Source organism: Prorops nasuta, unplaced genomic scaffold (genome assembly GCF_024137725.1).
Source record: "Prorops nasuta isolate Cenicafe-Biocafe unplaced genomic scaffold, Cenicafe_Pnas_1.2 PNAS00004, whole genome shotgun sequence".
In the NCBI taxonomy this organism is placed as follows: Eukaryota; Metazoa; Arthropoda; class Insecta; order Hymenoptera; family Bethylidae; genus Prorops; species Prorops nasuta.
In genome coordinates this window covers 2,801,417-2,823,119 of record NW_027116801.1, presented here as the reverse complement: position 1 = coordinate 2,823,119, position 21,703 = coordinate 2,801,417, and the positions used below count along the sequence as shown (strand labels likewise).

General features: G+C 36.7%; 3 protein-coding genes and 1 long non-coding RNA gene across 7 annotated transcripts; 3 read left to right on the top strand and 1 right to left on the bottom strand.

Annotated features, from left to right (window-relative positions):
* Positions 1-5,163: 5,163 nt before the first annotated feature.
* LOC136772563 (peptide methionine sulfoxide reductase-like) lies at positions 5,164-8,919 on the top strand. Of its 3 annotated transcripts, none has more exons than XM_066725625.1 (5): positions 5,164-5,289; positions 5,940-6,100; positions 6,328-6,448; positions 6,657-6,793; positions 6,904-8,318. In XM_066725625.1, exons 2-5 carry the CDS (start codon positions 5,943-5,945, stop codon positions 7,139-7,141), a joined length of 654 nt encoding a protein of 217 aa, XP_066581722.1. In that variant the 5' UTR covers positions 5,164-5,289; positions 5,940-5,942; the 3' UTR covers positions 7,142-8,318. The 3 variants fall into 3 exon arrangements, with proteins under 3 accessions (XP_066581722.1, XP_066581721.1, XP_066581723.1); XM_066725626.1 differs by lacking the exon at positions 5,164-5,289 and adding an exon at positions 5,683-5,812 and having other exon boundaries at positions 6,904-8,919; XM_066725624.1 differs by lacking the exon at positions 5,164-5,289 and having other exon boundaries at positions 5,665-6,100.
* On the bottom strand, positions 8,400-13,038 carry LOC136772572 (uncharacterized). Of its 2 annotated transcripts, none has more exons than XR_010822482.1 (3): positions 11,483-13,038; positions 10,196-11,396; positions 8,400-8,535 (listed from the first exon to the last, which is right to left on the bottom strand). It is a non-coding gene; the product is annotated as an uncharacterized lncRNA (long non-coding RNA). The 2 variants fall into 2 exon arrangements; XR_010822483.1 differs by having other exon boundaries at positions 10,196-11,793; positions 11,864-13,038.
* Positions 13,039-13,204: 166 nt separating this feature from the next.
* On the top strand, positions 13,205-19,778 carry LOC136772564 (uncharacterized). Its single transcript, XM_066725628.1, has 3 exons — positions 13,205-13,860; positions 17,879-18,243; positions 18,333-19,778. Exons 1-3 carry the CDS (start codon positions 13,778-13,780, stop codon positions 18,599-18,601), a joined length of 717 nt encoding a protein of 238 aa, XP_066581725.1. The 5' UTR covers positions 13,205-13,777; the 3' UTR covers positions 18,602-19,778.
* Positions 19,779-19,955: 177 nt separating this feature from the next.
* Positions 19,956-21,404, top strand: LOC136772559 (palmitoyl-protein thioesterase 1-like). The gene is made up of 4 exons (XM_066725620.1): positions 19,956-20,253; positions 20,336-20,573; positions 20,642-21,074; positions 21,145-21,404. Exons 1-4 carry the CDS (start codon positions 20,130-20,132, stop codon positions 21,268-21,270), a joined length of 921 nt encoding a protein of 306 aa, XP_066581717.1. The 5' UTR covers positions 19,956-20,129; the 3' UTR covers positions 21,271-21,404.
* The last annotated feature ends 299 nt before the right edge of the window (positions 21,405-21,703 follow it).

Genomic DNA, 21,703 nt, shown 5'->3' with positions numbered 1-21,703 from the left:
CAACAATATTGAAATTAGAATTATAAGTCGAGTCTTTATCAACGTTTAGTCATTTTATCAATTAATTATTTACTTAAGTGTTTCATCCATTTTACATCCATTCTAGCAAATAAGGCAATGAACAAAGATATATGAAGAATTTGTTTAAAATTGTATATTTAATTATTGAAAGAAAGTGAAAAATAAGAAGGGAGAAAGATTAATTTACGAATCGTTCTTATATGGTCTTTGTCGCGTTGGGAGGGAAAAAATTGTAAATATTTACGTTAATTGTATATATATATACATGTATACATTGATAAAAAAATCCTTTGATTCTAATAAATTTATATTCGCAACAAATATTTACTTAGTATTAATAAATAATTGATTCAAGTAAATGTTTATTTACGAGTATTCGAATAAAATTATTTAAATCAAATGATTTTTTTCTCAGTATATGTATAAAAAAATTGGTGCGGTCGTGAAAATATAGTATATATTGTTAAAGTTGACAGTCGATTTAACAGGTGGGTACCCCTTGAAGACTTTCGGGATAGTGTATGAAAAATGTGTGAGATAAGCCAAAGAACGATTCGATGGAGTTTTTATTTAACATTATTTTTATGTTAAATGAGAGAGGAATTAAGAATGAATACAATCTATGAGAAATGAAAGGGTCAATAAAATTTCAAATGTCTCTGCTGAGAAAATTTGTTCTTTCGAATTTCGCCTAATAATTGGATTTTGTGCTGTGACTTATGTGAATTAGTGTTTACTTAGAGGCCTTAGGAAAAGTGAGATAGTATTGAGAGCTATTATATTTTATATGAATTATTGCCAATAACTGTATTCTATTCTGGTTTCAATGATGTGGAATATTTAATCAATTGCTTACTTGTAATTGTTATATATAGTCTAAATATTTCTTTACTATAATTATGTGTCGTAGTTATAGCTAATAAGCATTGGATCTGGTCATTATTGGCTGCTGATAAAATTTTATCTAACGCGACAAGCATCATAGATTAACTTTCCCAACTGTTTGAAAGTTCATTGTAACGTTTCTCTTTCTCAATTGAAGTACTGCAGTTTGTAATCTTCTTAATTTCGTTGTTGTGCTGTTGCTCTTTTTATATTCCAGTAAGCAAGAGACGATGGAGTTTGTTACATTCTGCAAAATTACCATCATATAATCGAGAGATTTTAATATTTAGATGAGATGCGGGGACTGTAAATTTTATTCTTTCCTGTAAAATGTTAGTCTAATAATTTGGTTGTCTCTTCTTGCCTATTGACATACAAGCTCCGACAATTGTTTTGCAGTGTGGTGTCTCGAAAAATATTTTTGCTGTTTGGAACGAAAATGGTCTTGACGCAAAATCATTTCCTCCGATAGACCGAGAATTAAAAACGAACCTCTCGATATAAGACTGAATTAAGTTTCTTTAAAATAAAATATGCAAAATATTATGCTTATAAATTACAATGCTTTTGCAGACAAGAGCTGTTTCTACAGATGGACAATATTGTCTTCGCATCTCAAACTGTCTGTAGCTAAGATTTAATAACATATGTCAGCCTATTACCTACGTAATTTAATTTTTAAGGATCTAAAGAAAAGATGATAAATTCAAGGGAAGCCTAATAAAATTATTATACAATAGAAAATGAAAAGTCGTGGAATTTGATTATGTAATTTTATACTTCTTTAATTCCACTTGTAGCAATTGGTCAAAATTACTTATCCTAAGAAATTAGATTAAACAAAATTGCTTATTGATCTTAAGGCATGAAAATCCTTAATTATGATATCATTGTTAATTAGGAAAACCAAAATTTCCACAGGCTTTTCGCTTATTTAATCTTACTATACCGCATATATGCGTATCTCGCATAGTCCGATTCTCTTTACCGATTATAAAATAATTGTTCATTATTGTAAAGTTTATATTCTCCACAATGTATATTCCATACTCAACATTACAGACTTTCGTGTTTCTATTTAAACCTAGAACCGTTTCCCTTCGTTGTGCTCCAAAAATATAAATAAATTATACGTTTATATCAATTTTCGTCTCCACGTGTTGGTTAAGGTGAATAAATGCCAGGAAGAAAGCGTCATTTAGCGGAATGATCCGAGTTTGGTGTGGACTGTGGTTGTGTAAAAAATAAATAAATTTGCAGGAAAATCTTGCAGATATAACCAAACCAGAGAAGAGACCCTGCTTCTATAAAGATAATGAGAAATTAGTGTATTTATTTTATCGTACACGGCGAGGGATAGAGAGAGAGAGAGAGTCGAGTTTCTGTGAGAAAAGAACGATATAGAAAAAGAAGTGGAACATTTAATTTATAACTTGCGATTCGCTTCCTTTTCGAGAACGCGTTGTGCATTTGTTTTGTTTTCATTGTCTGGCTGCTCTGGGCAAAGTTGTTACCTGTAGAAGGAGCTGCCAGTTACAACGTGCTATAGCTATAACTGTTACGGCACGCCAAAGCGATTACATCATTTTTGCCATTGACCCAGTGGCCGTCTATATTCAAGAGAGACTCTGGCGACTCTGCGCGCAGTTTTGTTGAAAAACTCGTCAGATTTTTTTGTTTACTTTTCCATCCATATAGTTTACGCTGCCATCAGGGAGCTAGACTCCATCTAGTGGCGACATCGTTCGATGAAACAATGGCACCAATTCAAAACAAAAGTCGAAATAACGAAATCGAGCGAAAACATCGTATCGCGTATTTTGCTTTTGGCTAGCTGTCAGTTTTCTCTCGATAGATAGCATCACTCGTTAATATTCCACGTGCAGCGGTCGGTCAGAATACTTTGTCCTGGTTATTAATGAAAATTAGTCGTATTCGTTTATAACCAATAGAATTCAAGGATATGGATGATAGAGGGAAGAGGGGGAGGGGGGCTAAACAAAATTAAGCAGTTCGCGAACTAGATAGAAGCGGTATGATAAATCGGAGAAAAACATGGGGAATAATTTTGTGCAACGTATTATTGTTTTATAGAAAGATATACAGAAGCAGCGGCCACTGTTTCGTCGCGTTAATTGAATGAAAAATATCAGGCGGCGATTTTTGACTGACGCCAAAATGGATAAATTACGAAAACCGACGGGATTAATCGCTCTGGGAATTAATTATTTCTGTATGTAGTAGCGTGAAAGGGAGATAGGGTGGTTAATTAGTACAGGATCTAGAGTGACGCACGATAATTGATAGAACAATTCTTTTCTCTCTACAATGGAATACGGTCGGTTAAGGGTGGTATGGAGGGAGGAGAGGGGATAGCATTGTTGTGTCTCAAGCAGCAACAGCGCGTTCTCAAATAGAAGCCAGAAGTGTGCTCTAACATATTTAGCATTTTTTCTATTTTCACTGTGTTTGTTTAATCCCGCGAAGAAGCCGAGTGCGATACGATTATTATATCTCGACAGAAGTGATTAGTCAATATGCTAATTATTTACAAGATTACTGGTCTCTTGCGCACAAATGGTGATATAAATGGTATAGCTTAGCACTGACGGAACCAAGATTACATCAGGCGATCCTCTTTACCCCTGCCTCCTCTTACTTCTCTCTCAATTGTCAGTTTATTTAATCAGATATGGACCACTTAATTTTCTGATGCAACTCGCTACTGGAGTTTATTAATCCACTGGAAACGACCAATTGTTGCCATTAAAATATTATTGCATCTATTCGCGATACGCTACAATCGTTGATTTGCAAGATTTTTTTTCATGCGCATAATTATCAGTTGATTGCATCGAGGTTTGCAGAATCATTTGAAAAACGTTAAATATCGTTTCCGAAGAATTTTACTCAAATCTGGTAAAAAAAATTTTTTCCAAATGATTTGCTGTCGTCGCACGCACATGCAAAAATTGGATCGCATTAAGTGTTTTATCGATCGATGAATAAACGTCATCAAATATGTAATACAACAATGTTATCAACTTGCGCGATCGTGTCTACAGAAGGTCTAAAAGTTAATGAATTCCGGATTTTGATAAGAAATTTTTGTGGAAGCGTTGTTATCTGCCACTCAATAGATAAAGGACCCATGCCGTCTAATGTTGTCTTTGCGAAGTTTAGACTAGATGCTAGAAAAAAAATCTATCGATTTGAGGCTCCGAGAAAATAAGGAAGAGCCATTCAAAATAAAATTCTAATTAGTTCAGGCGAATCCTCGATATTATGTTACCTCTAGGCCGTCGAAAAACCAAAAAATCGGACGAGTTTAACGAAAAGGATCATTGTTTACGTTTGTCCTTGATTTTCGTAGTTTCTTCCGAACAAAAATATTTCATCAGAACTCAATTAGTGTTTTGGTTGGATTCTCGTTAAATCGGGAGGAGAAGTCGTTTAGATTTATTGACATTTGAGAGAGAAGGATACATTTGTGCATTTTTAAAGAATATATAGAAAAAATATTAGCTGAGTAATTGGAATGAAAGCTCGAGTCACGATTATTGGAATAATTGAAATATTGTAAATGTGAGGAGGAAGTTACGTATAATGACAAAATTGCAAGACTCTGTGGAAGTAAATAGATATATAGCATAAAGAGAGATGATATTTTTATAAGAACTGTCATCGCCGATAATTGAATTAAATCCAATATCTTGAAATTTAATGGCATACACGTGCTTCGCGCTCCTTATCTGCGAAACTACGTGTGCCAAGAAATGTATTGTCGGAATACATAAACTCGATTAATCAAACACTTGTCGATGTTTATATAAGTTTCGACCTCGTTGTGGAGGCTTAAAATTATTTAAGCGCCGTTTGACATCCGGGGAAAACTGAAAAAAAAGAAACTGAAACTAAATAGAAAATTTCCCAACGGGGCTATCAAAACTCGAGCATATCTTTGAGAGGTTAAGAAAACGAATCTCGTTGAATTTTCCTCATCGATAAAAGGTTGATAAACCGACCACTAGATTCGGTGAATGTTTCATACGTAACCGTCAATTTTTCAATTAAATATTCTTGTTTATTTATAAAACGTGGCAAGATGGTTTGGAGGAAAACGCTGATCTCGATGATTCGGGATGCAGAGTAAGAGAAATCGGGGAAGTTATTTGGTAGCATTTGAGCAAGTGGGGATAGATTTGAACTAAGAACACTTGGTGGGGGTAGGTAGCTCGAGGAGCATAAAATGTCGAGGCTTCCTTAGCACGCGACAGTAGCGTTTACAGCTCTTTGCACTTGCTTTCCACAATTTTCTCACTTCCAATCGTTATTTCTGGCTTTAACCTCGATTTTTCTTTAATACGTCATCTGGTACTCAAGGTAAAAAATTTACTCTCACGTTTACACAAATTCTATATATGCATATACTGTACTCTCTGTTGCCTACAAATGAAACAAAATTTGCGCGCCTTTTTTGCAAAGAAATGGTTTGCATTGGAATTCATAGAATTGGGGACTATTATAAACGAGGCATTTATTCTTCTTCTTTTGACTATTTTCCGCTGTTTTGGCGATTTACCAGTGATTGTTAAATGTGTCTGCAGCTATTCAAGTTCTATTTTTATGTGAATAGACGCAGCATTTCAAACCTGCCTCCTCTGATTCCCAAGCGAGATTCTAGCGACATCTCGAGTGTTTTGCTGGAACAGTGATAGCCTCACCAGTCTCCAGCCCGTTCCATTCCTTCCTTCCTCGCCAGTCAGCCAGTGTTTCCCATACTGCATTCCAGGTTCAACATTCCTACGTGCGGTGGTTGTGCGCTATATAGAATTATGAGCCACGTGGGTTGACTGCTGACTGAGATGAACCAAAACTGACATGACGTTTACACCTACCGAAAAATGTACACACTATCGACGCCAACAGCGATACTTCTCGCGATAATTTTACCAACTGTTTTAACATGGGACAATTGCTCCCTCTCTTACTGTTCTACCTCCATTTTTGATTGCAATATTTGTCTGCCGAAGAAAATGCCTGGACAGCTGCAGGAATACAAGGGAAAACGTGCTACATTCGGCATGGGCTGCTTCTGGGCCGGTGATTCATTATTTGGAGTTCAGCCTGGTGTCATTAGGACCTGTGTAGGTTATGCTGGCGGTGAAAAAGAATTTCCCATCTACAGAGATCTGTGAGTAACATTTTACTATTTTACCTCGACAGAAAAACCTCTTTACTTTTTTTCCTACTCGCTAATCGTTTTAATTATACGAGTAAACGATTATTTATTCAATATTCTTGCACCGTCACTCCTTACATACCTCCTTTCTATTTGTAGCTTCAAATCGCACCCACTTGTTCGCAGCACGTTTCGTCACGTTAACCTTTACCTTGAATTTTGTCCATCTCTTTTTTTAGAGGCGATCATACGGAGGTTATTGACATCGAATATGACCCTGAAATAGTTTCTTACGCAACACTCTTGGGTTTATTTTGGAACAATCACGAATACGGTCTTACTACTAAGATAAAGAGACAGGTGAGGAAAATTTTAGAATTCGTTCGAAATTGATAATAACAATCGATGCATTAATTGGAATTTTTATCGAATACTCGAGATAATGATATATCGCTGAGAAACAGCGATTATCTCCCTCTCGCGCCTCTTTATGTAAATTTCCAATAACTAGACATTAAAATATTTTTGAACGATGGCAAGAAATTATATTATGCTTTAATTTTTGCAGTACATGTCTTTGATCTTATATCACGACGAGGAACAGAGATTGCAAGCTGAAAAATCATTGGAGTACGAGCAGCACATCCGTGGAGAGAAATTTGTTACCGAAGTCAGACAATTTAAAAAATTCTATGCCGCTGAAGAGTAAGTATTTTTTTATATTTGTGACGGAAACGATTAATTAAATATTTTGAGCATGATGAGAAAATATATATTGTTGGTATATAAATACCCTAAAAAAAAATTATTTGTAGTTACCATCAAAAATACCGTCTACAGAGCCATCCTTGGTTGCTAGAGGTAACTGGGTTAACATCGGCAGAAGTTTTAATTTCATCCCCGCTAGCAGCCAAGCTAAATGGCTACATAGCAGGGGCTGGCACATTTGAAGAATTCGAGCGTGACCTACCTTCTCTCGGGCTTACCGAGAAGGCGGCCCAGTACCTACAAAAATATGTTATCGAGAACCAGGGCAACGGTTTATACTGCTAGCGAGCCTATTATCAGAATTCAACCCGTTAATCTATTTTTTTTTTTAATTTATGAGACGTAGGCTTCTTTAATGAATTTTCTTCGTTGGAAGAGAAGAATGTGTAGCCTGAATCAGTTCAATGTATTAGAAGATAGCTTTAAAGGAATCATCACATTACTTCATAAAAAACATGTTAAAAGGCTGTGAAAAATCTGTACAACATTTCAAGAGTGGAAGTTCCGAACGTTCTATGTGCTTTTGGCTACTTCAGGAAAACAAGACTGTATAAATCAAATGGTAACCCAAGGACCTTACCATCCGTAAACAGTGCTATAAACAATTTTTCAATGAATTTAGCAATTTACGCGTTTTTACGGCTATTAGTCCTAACCAATAGAATCAGTTTTACCTTCAGACTGTAGACCAGATCTTTTATATTCAGGCTAAAATGAGCGAATCGCTATTTTGTTGCTGGGTTTCTTCATTTATTTAACAAAGACTATATAAAACATAAATTTTGAAATGATTTTATGAATAATATACGAATTTAGAAGTTTGGAACATTAACATGAATATATTGATGAAGAAAAAAGTAGGCTGGAAGTTAAGAGCTAGGTTTACAGACTGAAGAGGCTGAAAAAATGTGTATAAACAAAGGTTAAGAAAAAATAGCAGATTTGAGGAAATTGTGTTACTCGAAAAATTTGGATTCTCTACTCTTCGTTTATTCTGTTGTCATGTTTGTCAATAGGTACTTTGATCCAATTTTCCACTAACAAAACTAAGAGGAAAACGAAACGAGTAAAAGAATTATAGAAAAAATTATCTTTACTCTTTTAAATTTGATCAAAGCTACCGTAATGTGATGCCTTTTAACTGTCTTCATCAGAAAATACATCCGCTGCATACACACTCGATCATGCGCAGGAGATTATATGCAGTATATATTTTTAATACGTAATTTTAATAATACCGCGAGATAAGAAAAACCTTTGAATTCTTAATTACTACAGTAAGACACGTTTGCCTTAAATTTTTATAAATGACATTCGTGACACAATGGAGCACATTTTTAATATAAGCATTTATCTCTTTGTTAGTCGTACGTATTAAATGAAGATCACGCAATACGATTAAATAATTTCATCAACTCATTCTGTTACAAGAAATATAATAAATTTATTTATATTAAATTTATATTTTTATTATACTGAGATTATTACATGACTCAAAGAATGTTAATAAATAATTCATTTTCACGGAAATTTATTGTGCGTGAACTTTTATTGCAGAGTGATTATTATAAAAAGAAGAACCGCAAATTCATTGACGGTCGGTATCTTAAGGAATTTTCTTTTTAGTTCTACAAACTCCAACAGATGGCGCTAACATTCACTACAATTTTCCGCCTCATCTGTAAAAGAGCAAATCATTAGTGACAACATAAGGATGAGCATATAAGAGCATAATCAATTACTTTTCTCTTATCTCGGAAAAATGTATAAATAAGAAACACGTGGAATTTATATATATATTTGCACGGAAAAAATTGACCGCTAATTTTGCATTGAAAATAGATACTATTTATACCGTTTGCAGTAAAGTGCTCTTGGCAAGGAAAATGATCATAAGTAGGCCAATTTTTGTTGTACTTTATATGGTTATTAATTTAAAGGACACCAGTGTAATATTCTATTCTTGTAGCATAAAAGTTGTGCAAAATGTTTTTGATTTATTACTACGAAACATTTTGTATTTCGGTAAAACATCTTTTCCAATAAAATTTTATTTAACAAGTGATAGCATTTTTTATTGATTATGTAAAAGTGCATATTTAAAGAAGCTGCCCAACGTTATAATTAAATTGCAGATAGGATGTCGATACGTGCGAAGTCCGCCGTTTAATCTTAAATCATATATTAATGAATTTGCAAGCTTTCATGTCAGAATTTACATAACGACCATAAACACCTTCCTACTGAATCGATAATTTCGTAATAATCTGAGGCGCCAAGAAGTTGACAAGTTGGGTAAATGAAAACCACTGACTAGCGACTACACAGCACATTGTTGTCACTGGGTACACGTGAACTTAACAGTTCGCTCTATCCTTCCTCTTCTTAGGCTCTTCTCACTCTAAATATAAACTTCCACACGACTCGATTTTTATTTTTTTTTCGTTTCGTTCTCCCTCTAGAAAAACCCCTTACGTATAGTTAAGTTTTCCTCAACCATTATCATGTTTTTCTAAACCAGTATTTCTTTCAGCATACAAATAATTCATTTGACGAATTAGCAGAACGATTAAGCACATTTGTATAGTGTGATCAAACGTATGATTCTTCAAATATTGCTGTCGGGATAGCCGATGTTTTTCTGGTCGACGAATCACGCGTGATCTAAAATTAAAATCTACTTCTCTGAGTATTGCAGTGTACATAGGACTAATAAAACAGATATGTTAGTACGTATGATAAAATCGAGTAATTAGCATAGAGCCAAGGAAAAGATTGGATGTATCGTAAATGCTAAATCAAAAAATCGTCATCGCGTAATATCTTCGACCGGACGTATTAATACGAATTGCAATTGACGCCCTGTCAATTGACACTGACTCTAAACAAATCAATTAGAATCAATGCGGAAAAACTCATGAAATCAATATGCTTGGTGTACCTTAATTCAGTACGCAGACGGCGTGAACCATCACTGTAAAATAAATTAAATTAGACTAACGGATAAAATATTACCTAGTTCAGCTCTTGGTCTTAAAACTAAAGGATCTCGTAAGGCAGGATTAAATGAACATAACAACGCTTAGTTTAGTGCAAGAAGTACAAAATTTATTTAATGCCGGCAAATGTCTCAAGTATCTCAGTTTGGTTATGTTTACGTCAGGCGGGTGAACGTAAATGCTATAAGAATGGCAGTTTCTTTGACGGGAATCTACTGACGGCGTACATCTAGCATTCCCGTGACATTAGTCACGCTTGTTTCTATTAATTTCACATGCTAATGAAGGTGTACATCGCTCGGTAGATCCAACATCCAATGGAGGATTTTGCGATACTTACTTCAGTCGTAAAAGAAATCTGCAATAGCGTTGCGGTCGTAATACTCGCGGCATTGAAAGATTCATCCATTGTTCTACGGTCGAGTGAATTACTGACTCAAGAAGCACGACTATCGGAGACTTGCGTAATGATAACATCATGGAGACTCGGTCAACGAAACGTCACAACGAATGAAATACATCGACATTTGACGAGGCGATAGGGTAGACGTACTTCCCGATAAAGCTGCATCGCGCCGCATCCATTGGCCCGCCATATTGTTTTAGACTGGAAGCGGAAGTTCCTGACACTCGTGGCGCCACCGAGAACGGAAGCCCTAAGCCTGCTCCGTCCTTGTTGGATTCTTCTGGCTTTCTTTCAGTTTTAATTACTTAATAATAATAGGAGGTTTTGATTGAACGATTGTACATATTCGATTACATTATGTGTTATTGATCTACACTTGCCAACTGTTAAGTAAATCTCAATTCTTATCTACCGATAAGATCGTCGTAAGAAGAACAAAATTTTTTATTGAGAATTAACCTACGCATTTTCTTGATGCTCGCGTGCACACATTAATATATTACTAGATTTTTAAAGCTCGTTAACCCTTTCCAATCCAATGTCGAGTGTCACTCGACACTGAGGAATAAAAACAAAAACAGCCTTGGAGAGACTTGGAGTGGAAAGGGTTAAGTGTTTATCTACACGCTTCTTGGACATGCAACAGGATTGGAATGGAATGCTAAAGAAAAAATTAGATTAGTGACGTCAGACAGAATTTAAATAACCGATTAAACCGTGCCAGAGTCTGGGCCTTACTGTGTACCAATGGATATTCAATACTTTTCACCTGCGTTTGTTTCTAAACCGCTGTTCCTTCCTGGTCGAACGTTTAAAACAAATATCAAATTTTCGATTCGTAGTCAATAACGCCTCTCATCAATCTTATCACTGGTATCTTTTCCTCAGAATGACGACTTTTTTATTTTTACTTTTTACTTCGTACGAATTTGGTTAATATTCTGGTTCAACGAAGTAAGAGTTACCTACTTGTTATGAGTCATCCATTCGTTTACATCAAACGTTGATATGGTCACTCAGTCATCAAATCAATTGTTATTCTTATTTTATATAATCTCCATTATAATTTCCTGCAACACATTCTTCCTGTGGTGGGGGTAACAAAGAGGTTTTCGGAGTATTAATACAATGCTATCTAACACATGGAATAAGCAAATAATTAAATTAGTATGTTTGTCACTTTTCAATGAACGATTTTTCCATTAATAAACAACTTCATACTTATCATGTGTTCGTAAGAAGTGACGTGTATTAAAAGTTGAATTACAATCGGTAAAAATATAATCAATGACGTGGATTTTCATAATAATAATTACATTGTTCTCGCAAATAGCTTATTGTTTTTGGCATTGGTAAAGTGTGAATGACGGAGTCACCGCTGAAATAGATTCACTGTATATTTCCAGCTATATATATATATATATATATACGATAATTCTTGTAAAATAATCATTTTGAACAGTTCTTTCAGTTCAACCATTTCTCACGAACAACAAACTTATTGATTATGTTATTTCGGTGCGAAGTTCGATCTGAAAGTAATCAGTTGATTTTTTGTACGCGGGTAAATTATGGAAAAACTCTATATGAGAAATTTATTACTTATAATTGTACAACAGATTCCTTGGCAAAATCTCGTCTCAGCGGGGATCTGGCAGGCCATGGGACTTAAAAGAGAGAAAAGAAGAATAAAGGAAGCATCGGTTATATTTATTTTCGTATACACACACGACTTGAACTTGTTACGTTACTTCTGTCGACCTCTGTGAATTTCGTTCATACCCGTAAACACAAAAGATTATTTTTCAGCACATGTTGACAAAATGTTCGTTGGGCGAATATTGAAAACAGAAATATTGATCGTGGAAAGTATTACACGCGTTTTACGTGTAGAATATAGTCGATATTTGAAGGATCGACGGTTCTGTACGAGGAAAGCGTCGATAGGTTAGGTCATTTCGGTCGTACATTCTGCATTTTTTACGGTGTCGACCTCTACGATCATACCGAAAGTGCGGAAAGCACGATTAGTACGACAAAACGAATGGTGATCAATATCTGAGCTGTTTAGCGTGAATCATTGCGCCGTCGGTAATTACATGTATGGAAGCGAAGGCCAGGGCCGTGCGCCATGGATTCCCGGCTTGGCTTAGCTCTCGGTGCACGTGTACTCACCACCATCTTTTTTCCCATTCCACGCATTCTTCCTTGAGACAGGTGGAAGGCATGAAATTACCATGATTCGACTTCCCTTCGCTTTACTCGGCTCAGTCGTTTTACAAATGATGACAGTTATGCAAAGGTTGCTCTGCTCTAGACCGATGCTGTGTTTTCTTCACGCAATTTTGGAAAGTCTCCAGCTAGCCTCGACTCTTATTATATTATTACTCACGCTTGCAATGGTCTTTTCCAAAACAAAATCATCACACTGCAATCAGTTGTAGGTGTACAAACTCCCGCGGATTTACAAATCTTACCGTAAAGCATAAGAATTCACAATTGAACGACGAAAGCTCTGGTTGGATCGATTATGAATGCTACTGAACATTAACAGGAAAGAGTGGAGGGTAAAGAAATGGATAGATTAAAGAAAATGTGGTTGGTAAGCGTGTAGTAATATATACAATGGTGTTTATGGGTTACTTTTGTGACAAGGGGGCTTACCGAAGGAAGTAGAGACACGGAACATCAGGTTACACTCACATTTACAAAAGTACGTGTATAGGTCATATACCAATACAAGCAAATAACACAAGAGAGCACCAGAAGCCCAGAAGGGACGAAACTGGAAAGAGAACGATCGCAGAGCCACGGAGGAGGAGCACGTGGTGTTGGGGGGCCGATATATGTATAGTGGAAGCTGACGCGGGGTGGGGGATCCCCCAAGAGGAAGGAAAAGGTATAAATACGAGTAGAGCACGTTGCGAGCGACTCACTCGTCTCACTCGCCTCGCACACGTTCCACTTCCACGAGAGCGTCTCTCCTCTACAGTTTCTCTTTTTCTCTCCGTTGACTCGTCGCTGATTGGCTGGCTGCCTCGTTCCATGCTGCTCGGGTCGTACGGGTGCACGTGCACTCAACGCACCAACGCCAACCGCTAATAAACCAGTACGACTGTACTCGGGCAACACTCGACTCATGTGGCCCCAGCCACGACCGTCCAGGTGTCCAACTCCAGCTTTTGGCCAAATCGCCTACACCCTTCGTCGTTTCACCGCAAGAAAGGAAACTACCGTCCTATCTACTTTTCAATTTTAATCCACGATCATTCTCCAGCCATAGGAACATCTACTATATTGAATCGAGTGCTTCGTGTGTTCAAGTTTGTGCGCCGGTTGTAAATTATTCGAGAAAAGTTGCAGATTTATCAGTGAAAGGAATGAAAAAAGGTCAAAGGCCCAGTGGAATACGGGACTTTGCTATCGGGGGAAAACTTATTTTGGAATCGACCAGAATTCCTGCGCTAGGAGCAGCTTCAACAGGCCTAACTGAAAGGGAGTCCCCGGAAGGATAACATGGGGATCGTTTCATCTACGCTTATCTCACTCACTCTCCAGATCGTTTGGAACTGTCAGAGGCTTCTGGATCCACACTATGGGTAAGTCACGAAAAAAATTACCCTCGTCTATTTTAGGCATACCGTTTTCTCCCTCGTTCGCATCGCCAATGACAAACGATCAGTTTAACGGAAGCGCAGAATAATGTTACACACATGGCTATAAAATTCTAGTGATTCACCCTAATTTTTAAACCGTCTCGTGCTTTTTCTAACCATATCTATTAACTCTTTTGCATATTCTTCTTTCTTTGGAACGGTAGTTTCTGAGGGAATGGACGAGACCTCTAATATCCCGGTATTTCAAAAGTATTAATTCGTAGATATGAATCGGTAATATTTCAGAGGTTAGTTCGACACAAATTAGGGATGCTAGTGACAGATTAATGGGAAAATGGGAGGAATTCGTATCTTAGCACCCGAATAATCAAGCAACACAGTATTCGGGTAGGGATACAAAGTAAAACTAACCTAACCTGAACTAAACTAAACTACCTACCGCCCCGTTCGCGTCCTACGCTAATACTTCGCCATAAGAAATTCCTCGCACTCCACCATACTGAATTATTGAGCGCGTCAATAAAGTGAAAACCAGACTTTTCCCGGAATTCCGTAATAACGCCAGAGGCACTCTTTTATAAATAAGCTTCTTTCTTGCGCTTATTACCGTCATTATGCGTTAATTGCCGCACCGAGATTACTGTTTCTCCATTCTAAGCAAGAGAGGGAGACAGTTATTTTTCTTTTTATTATGTTTTAACGAATCATCGGAAAATATTATAAAGGAAAACAATCAGCAGCTGATTTGGCGCGTGAATCTAGCACGAATTTAACGCATTTCACTTAATCATAAAATAGAGCGTTTCTTGACGGAACAAAATTGTCGCTTTTACGCCAAATCTGTCCTGAGACCGATGGAAAATATTAAAGCACGATCGATAGCTGGTTTCACGCGTACACCGAGTGAATGCTCAGCGCACGCGAAATTCCTCTTTGGAAGGGACCTTGCTTTACCAACCACGCGATAGATTGTATAACTCAGTGGTTCTCAATTATTCTATTCTTCCATCTTACCATCTCAATTTTGAGTATTTTTCCCATAGCTGCACGATAAGCCTTTCAAAATAAACTTTTATAACACACTGAAACAGTTTCCTTTCAAAACCAAATACCCCTTCTTTTTGAACCATCTCGAATTCAGCTTGTCGTACAAAAAACTTGTTTACTACCCGCAATCCCGATTTAAGAGCTTCAATAAAATTCGACACGTCGTTCTTTTTACTGAACTGTTTACACACACAGAAATCTCAAGGAGAGCTCGAACGACGAATAAATATATACAAAGTATATATATATTCGATAAATTTTATTAGGTCGTTAAAAATGGCGTAAATTCTCGGTTAGTGGAGACAGAAGAACTGATACGTCTTCCGACGAATTACACAAACCAGATATATGTATATACGCGCACCTGAGAATATAAAAGGCCACTATTGGCAATCGATACCGAAGTAATCGACGCCTTCGACAACTTTATGCAAGTATTTGGACGAAAACAAATACGAGGGGGAGTGATGCAACCGTCGTAGAGTGGATTGGGGCCGAATTTGGAAATAATTGGCAAACAACAAGGGAGAAATTTCTGAGAAAAACGTAATTTAGAATCGAACGCAGGCATTTCAATGGGTTTGAATCAAGTTTGAATAAGGAGGAGGAAGAGGATGCAACAAGTATGGGCGCGGTATAAGAATTGTATATTAGTATTGGTAGAGGCGACTCGTTGGCGAAACTTTCACTCGGTCTCTCGATGCTTCTCCGCTTTGCTTGGCTGCATAAAAAAAATGCTCACTTTGCAATCCCAGCACGTTGGATTTACGCAAACTTTGCTTGTAAAGGTGGAACGTGTCGTTCGGCCAAAGGAACTTGGTCACTGGCATCCAACCGTTTGTTTACGTCTTCTTCTGCCAATAAGATGCTCTTTATTTTTTTGCTAGCCATCTCGCTTTCTTCCACCATGGTAATATAAACTCCATCTCGAACAAACAAATCACTTTGTCTCGAAATAGATTCACCTTTTGACGAACTGTAATTGCTATCCACTGCATTTCTAACACGTGCAGAATAATTTCAACGATTCCAATAACGGACGCTGAAATATAAATAGTGTTGTTATCAGTCGACTTCCGAGCAATTTACTTAAAAAAAAACATTTCTGAGATTTGTCCGTTTGGCTCTGATTTTCTGCACTCGTTATTGAAAAGTTTATATATAGTTATATAGATTTGTGTACAATAAAAAGTACAGTCACAACGAACATAATTGCTAGTTTAATAATAAAAGACGACGATGAGAACGGAAATCCAATAATCGTGCGCCAACGTAACAATGAAATCATTCCAATATACTGTTTTTCCCACCCCCATTCTACTCTTAAAATTTTCAAGAAATTATTTTAAGATTCTCGTAAAATCCTTTAAAATTTACGGTATTCGATTTTGAAATTTTTCCAAAAATGCAAATAATGCGTATTGAGATTTTCAACTATTTATAGGTTAATATTATTACGTCATGAGTTAATAATAACGTTTATTACGATAAATTAAAAATTTAATTTAATTTAGAAAGAAATGTTATATTAATATTAGCTCCTGAAACAAGACACTTGCGAATATTCAAGATTAATTGTCTTAACCATAGCCGACTTTGACCGAGTTGCAGCAAATAGCATGAAAACTTATAAAGTGTTTTCATTTCCAACCGCAAGATTCACGGAATGACTAGTAGAATACAGGAAAGTCCGCGTTGATCGTGCACTATAATTGTGCAAATTAACAGTGGTCCGTGTAGTTGGGTTATTTTAAAATTATCGCAAGGCTCTTTAACCCAGTGATCCGTGAATACCCGAGGTCGATGGATTAATGACCTCGCACTGCTCGAAATAAAAGTCATCCTTCCCACCTAGCGAAAAACTACATCGATTAATCATTCCCACCGAGGAACGTGTTACGCGGTCGAAATTATTTACCCGTATTAAACGGCCATATGTGCATGCATATTCTGCCGCTGATCAACTGTTTCAATTTAATTAATCTAGTTTATTAGTTTAAATAAGCTGGTTACGGAGGGGGGCCTGGAATTCCATTCACATGGCAGTAAAATTGTGCTTAATGCGATTAAACGGTGTCAAGAGCTTAAGTTCAGTAATGAATTTTAACTGGTCGGTAATTCGTTGGAAAGACCGACGAATTCTTGCATGGGGTGCACCAAACGATAAATTCCAACTTAACCTCTACGACAGAAAGGTATTCTTTTAATTGCCGACGACTTTCGTTCGTCTCGATGAAACGTTTCTCGACGCTATAAATAATCCTGACACTTAATTACACAAATCGATTGGATCGGCTCGTGTAATAACGATAGAGAACCGATAAGAAAGATGAGATTTAATTAGATAAAAATTGGGTTAATGGAGAAACACCGGAGAGAGAAGATAGAGAAGCTTCTTCGCGATAAACTAATTGCATAGGGGAGGGTAAAGAAGGTTAGGAATTAGTCGAGTGTATGGTCGTGAGTTTATATTAAAACACTCGGAATATTCGGTTTGGCGTTGATTACGATCAGAAGCGTGAAACGTGATGTCGACTATGACTGCATCGACTGCCCTCTGTCGCAATTACGCGCAGTTATGCGTTGGCAGTTGGCACGTGCGCGAGCGTCCATTAATATAGACACCGCGTGCACACCAACACAATTATAGCGAAGTGTCAATGTATAACTGTATACGTATAAATAAATTACACTCAAAAACTGCGAAAATTGACCGATAGTTTGCGCTGATAGTATGCATATACACCAATATACATTCTTATCTCACTGTCATTGTGTTGGTGTGCACGGCCTGAATAATTGTTCAGCGATATATGTATACCGCTGCTGTGGAAATCGGTCAGTAACGTTGTATAATCTGGTTACCCACACATTTTTCACATTATTATAGTACTCATAGTTTTGACTGTATTAAAAGCCTAACATAATGAACATTTCACGTTGTGCTTTTCAGATGCGTGGAAAAAGCAACGTGTGAATTGTCGCCGCCTCCGAAAGTAACGGAAAACACGAAGGATGCGGTTATAACGGGCAGCGGTGGTAGTAGATCCGCTGGCTTGCCGATTGGGAGTGGCTCGGAAAACAACAACTCACTACACCAGGAAAACCGAAATCGACGCGCACGCCAGTTAAGGTACCGGAATCGGCCGTCCAGCTTCGACGCAGCGCTGATTGTCAACGGGAGAACGAAGAACCATCCAAATGTAGCTGTAAACGCGCCAAGAATGCTCAACTCTGTATCCCATCCTCCTCATGGTCAACCAGCGCGATTTTGGGACGTAACCTCGTCATCCGGATGCTCCTCTGATTCGGCTTCTGGTAAGTTGGATGTAAATCTTTCAACTTTTTTAGATTTTATAATTATTTGAAAGATAGCTCGTTCACCTCTCGTTTCTTTTCTCTTTCAGACTCTGACTCCGAATCGGAGCTGAGAATGGAGAAGCCGGAGGATGTCGAGGCGAGGAGGGAGTGCGGGATGTCGGCAGCCGAAGAAGCCGCCTTCAGACTGACCGTGGGTAGAGGTCACTTCAGTAGATCGAAGAAGGACAAGTTTCTGAATCATCTGAGACTGGAAAAGAGACTTAATGATCTTAACAAGGAATTCTTCGAGGTTGCCTACAGAGCCCAGAGACACACGCTTCCCAGGTGCAATCCGGGCAGCCTCCACCGATTCTAATTTATTTCCGTTTTCCGTTCCAATTCTCCAATGACAAGCTATTGTCGATGATTGGCTCGATGATGCTCTTCCGAATCGATTCAGCCGACCTGAGACCTCTTCCGGTCTTCAATTGCCTAAAGACTCGTCTTTTTATTAAGCTGATGCCTCGAGTGCCAACTGACATTAAACGACCACTTTTAGGCGTCAACTTAATCTCCTTCGATATTCCTGAAGCCTTTACGTGATAGTTTTCAAACGATGCAGGAGTCATACCACATATCATTTTTATTCCTTTCCTAATTTCTTTTTTTCTTTTCGTTGCTTCTTCCGCTGTTTTTATTTTTTCTGTTTTTTTTTTTTTTTTTTGTAAATAATACCAAGCCAAGCTCTTCGTGGTACTACCCCTGCATAATAATAAGAATGTAACGAAAGACTGACAACTTTCTCTGACGGTCCACCAGAGATACGAATATTCTGACAATCTTAAATTGTGCGATTTGAGACTCTAGCAAACGTGCACTAGTCTGACAATGTACATAAATATGGCTGACTTGACCAGTTATCGTAAACAGCCACCGATGTAAACGTGGCTGTAATGAAATCCTTCTTTACATTACTATTCATAAGAGGAGATTACCATTCTTCTTTCTGTCAAATAACACGCATGTGTTCAATCCGCTCTAACATTTTTAACTTATTTTTATCATAGCACATTTCACATAATAAGATTTCAAAATCGTTATCTAGTTTTCCATCTGCAGCCACCGAGATAACTAAATATATCTATCGTAGTTAAAGATGCTACTTGCAGATTCCGTCCGTCGGTATAACATGAATCTTACTGTCGGTAATCTAAAAGCTTCAGAAAAATGTACGAAATAATTTCGCAATTTATTTATAAGAAGAGAGGATATTAAAGTTTTTTATTCACTGTGTCATATTGTTATCTAATAAAATTCATACTAATGATTTCATATGCTTGAAGCTTTATAAATGATGAATTAATAATAAATTGTATAGATTGCTTATTTGATACTCATAGTAAAATTGGTCTATGATTATCGATAGAAAGAAGAAATTAATTGTAAATATTTAAGAGTATATATAAATATCTTATGCATCTTTCGTATGCATACACATATTTTTGTAATTTGGACTTTTGACAGATGCAATGTTCTGTAAAGATTTTTAAATAAAAAAATGCACTATATTAATTTAATGTTTTTTTTTTTTACATAAAATCATTCTGATGAATATACTTTTGTTACTTTATAGCATATGGACTTTTAGTCTATCAGTAACATTCTGTTTTATCGGCTGTGTAACAATTCTATTTCCACTTCAAGGAATTTTCGCTAGAGGCGCGGAGCTATGAATTTTTTGACGTTCAAAACAGGTTAGGCATCAGCTCGGCCATCGGCTTTTGAATAAAATGAATAAAACCTAATCTGGTTATGAACAAAGAGAAAAATGTGACTAAACATTCTTGGCAAACGGTGGGGTTTACGCGAGCTAGCAGTGTTGTTCAATTCGAATCGGTTACATCATGGCAAAGATGGATCGCACAGTGTTTTGGGTTAAATCGCTCTTACTGTTACTTTTTATAAACAATTGTTATGGTTTAAAAAATGATTCTTCGCCTATTCCAGTTGTGGTCTGGCATGGTTTAGGTAAGTTATAGGATCTCTATAAATTAATTACAATTTTGATTTAAAAAGAGCTATTGAATAATGTTTTCATTAACTTTCATAGGTGACAGTTGCTGCTTCTCATTTAGCATGGGAAGAATAAAGGAGCTAATTGAGCAACAATTACCTGGTGTCTATACAAAATTCATCAGAATTGGAAATAATGAAATTGAAGATATGAAAAATAGCTACTTTTATAATGTCAATAAACAAATTGATATGGTCTGCAATCAACTAGCCTTGGATGATTCTCTAAAATATGGATATAATGCAATTGGATTTTCGCAAGGATCACAGTTCTTGTTAGTACAAAATAAGTATATATTTTTTTGTTTTGATTTTGTAAACACTAATTATATTGTAATTTTAGGAGAGCTATTGCACAACGCTGTCCAGTTCCACAAATGCTTAATTTAATTTCATTGGGTGGGCAGCACCAGGGAATCTATGGAACAGGAAAATGTGTTAACCATGAACATTCCATGTGTGACTATGTCCGTAGAATTCTGACTTTTGGAGCTAATCTAAGAGCCATTCAAGAACACATAGTGCCAGCTTCCTATTGGCATGATCCACATCATTTGGAAGAATATAAGCATAATATATTTTTGGCTGATATCAATAATGAATTGTCTATTAACCAGTCTTACAAGAAAAATTTGATGAAGTTAAAAAAATTAGTCCTGGTCAAATTTCTGAATGACACAATTGTTGTTCCAAGAGAAACAGAATGGTTTGGCTTTTACAAGCCTGGTCAAAGCACTGTTGTAGAACCTTTGGAAAAAACTGCTTTGTACAAAGAGGTAAGATAATTTAAGAGTTAAGTTTAAGTAATAACTTAAAAAACTGAGAGATATTTCAAAATTTCCACAGAACCGTTTGGGACTGCAAGAAATGCGCAAACAACGAAAAATACATTTTTACTCTGTGATAGGGGATCATTTACAATTTTCTGAAAAATGGTTTATCGACACAATCATAAACCAATATCTGAAATGAGAGAAAAATATAATTTTCTGCTTTCAGGCTTAAGCAGTATAATAATCAACTGCATGATAGCAATTATTCAAGAATTCTAGACTGTTAATTTTACATATATATTCATAAGAAAAATAATAAAAGTATGCAGATTATTTCATAGCCCTCTATTGTATGCATTTAGTAATAGAAATGTTCTCTGGGGTAAAAAGTTTGATCTCAGCTCGCATAGAATTTTAGGTAGGGAGAAAAGTTGTTAAAGTGGTTGCAGCGGAAGATACGGACCTGTGTGTGGTATACACATCCACGCTTGGTCCTCCCATTAAGAGATTACATTATGAGTTCACTTTGTACAGTTGTACGGTCTACAGTGAGTCTACCGGCAATGCTATCTTCCTCTCGACCGCTTCAACCTACTCCCTTCCTCCACTACAGATGGAAATGCGGAGTTAAC